The sequence below is a fragment of the Myotis brandtii genome, unplaced genomic scaffold (assembly GCF_000412655.1).
Source record: "Myotis brandtii unplaced genomic scaffold, ASM41265v1 scaffold1518, whole genome shotgun sequence".
NCBI classification, from domain to species: domain Eukaryota; kingdom Metazoa; phylum Chordata; class Mammalia; order Chiroptera; family Vespertilionidae; genus Myotis; species Myotis brandtii.
The window spans coordinates 16,306-17,541 of record NW_005355493.1 but is presented as its reverse complement, the minus strand read 5'-3'; the positions used below and the strand labels follow the sequence as shown (position 1 = coordinate 17,541).

Below are 1,236 nucleotides of genomic sequence, written 5' to 3'. Positions count from 1 at the left end.
GAGGGAGAGAGAGAAACATCCATGATGAGAGAGAATCATGGACCGGCTGCCTCCTGCACGCCGCCTACTGGGGATGGAGCCCGCAACCCGGGCCTGTGCCCTGACGCTCTATCCACTGAGCCACACCGGCCAGGGCAGGACCCTGTAGCCTTCACTGGGCTTCCCAGGAGGACATGGAACTTTATGGACTCTGAGCTTGATTGGGGGGGGAGAAGGCCGGGATTTCGAACTATTTATCCACCTGTGCGCGCACCCCCCCTCCCTCCCTTCCTTCATTGGCAGCGGAACTCCCAAAAGTGTAAGATCGGGGTGCTCCCAGGTGGTGACAGGGTGGAGGGGCGATGCCCACATAGAAGGGTTCTCACCCTGTCCGGTTTGGCTCAGTGGATAGAGCATCAGCCCATGGACTGAAGGGTCCCGGGTTCGATTCCGGTCAAGGGCACGTATGTAACTGGATTGCAGGTTCCCAGGCCCTGGTCGTGGGGGGCGTGCAGGAGGCAGCCCATCGATGTGTCTCTCTCACATCGATGTTTCTCTGCGTCTCTCCCTCTCCCTTTAAAAACCAACAGAAAAATATCCTCGGGTGAGGATTAACCAAAAAAATAAAATAAAATAAAAAAAGAAGTGTTCTCCATCCCACTCGCCATCCCCACACCAGCTTCTTCGCTTTCAATGTCTGCATGTCGCCCTCGCTGCTGGTGTGGCTCAGTGGATAGAGCCTCGGCCTGTGGACTGTAGGGTCCTGGGTTCGATTCCCGGTCAAGGGCACATGCCCGGGTTGTGGGCTCGATCCCCAACCAGTAGGGGGCGTGCAGGAGGCAGCCGTTCCATGGTTCTCTCTCCTCCTCATGGATGTTTCTCTCTCTCTCTCCCTCTCCCTTCCTCTCTGACATCAATGAAAATATATTAAAAAAATAAATCAATGTTTGGCGAACCCCACCCTAGCGGGGGGGACGGGGAGAGGGGGTAGCCAGTTTGGAGCGTGTGGTTAGGGCAGGGGATTAGATGCCCTTAGAGGCCTCGCCCTGGGCGGGCGTCCCCGCCAGAGCGCGTGGTGCAGCGAGGAGGTGGTGGAGGGTGGATGGGGGTGACGCCCTTGGTCTCCAGGCCAGGCCTGGCTCACCGGACTCTCTCTCTCTCTCTCTCTCTCTCTCTCTCTCTCTCTCCTCGCTCTCAGGTCTGGTTCCAGAACCGGAGAGCCAAGTGTCGCAAACAAGAGAACCAGATGCATAAAGG

At 57.4% G+C, this 1,236-nt stretch overlaps 1 protein-coding gene across 1 annotated transcript in view; it reads left to right on the top strand.

The window, feature by feature from the left end:
* The window catches only part of LOC102257368 (short stature homeobox protein-like), a gene marked incomplete at both ends in the record, with an annotated part of 19,059 nt that extends 17,828 nt beyond the window's left edge, over nucleotides 1–1,231 (top strand). The window contains one exon of the mRNA XM_005861478.2: nucleotides 1,178–1,231. Coding sequence (XP_005861540.2) covers nucleotides 1,178–1,231 — 54 coding nt within the window. The remainder of the gene's footprint in view (nucleotides 1–1,177) is intronic.
* Between the last annotated feature and the right edge of the window lie 5 nt (nucleotides 1,232–1,236).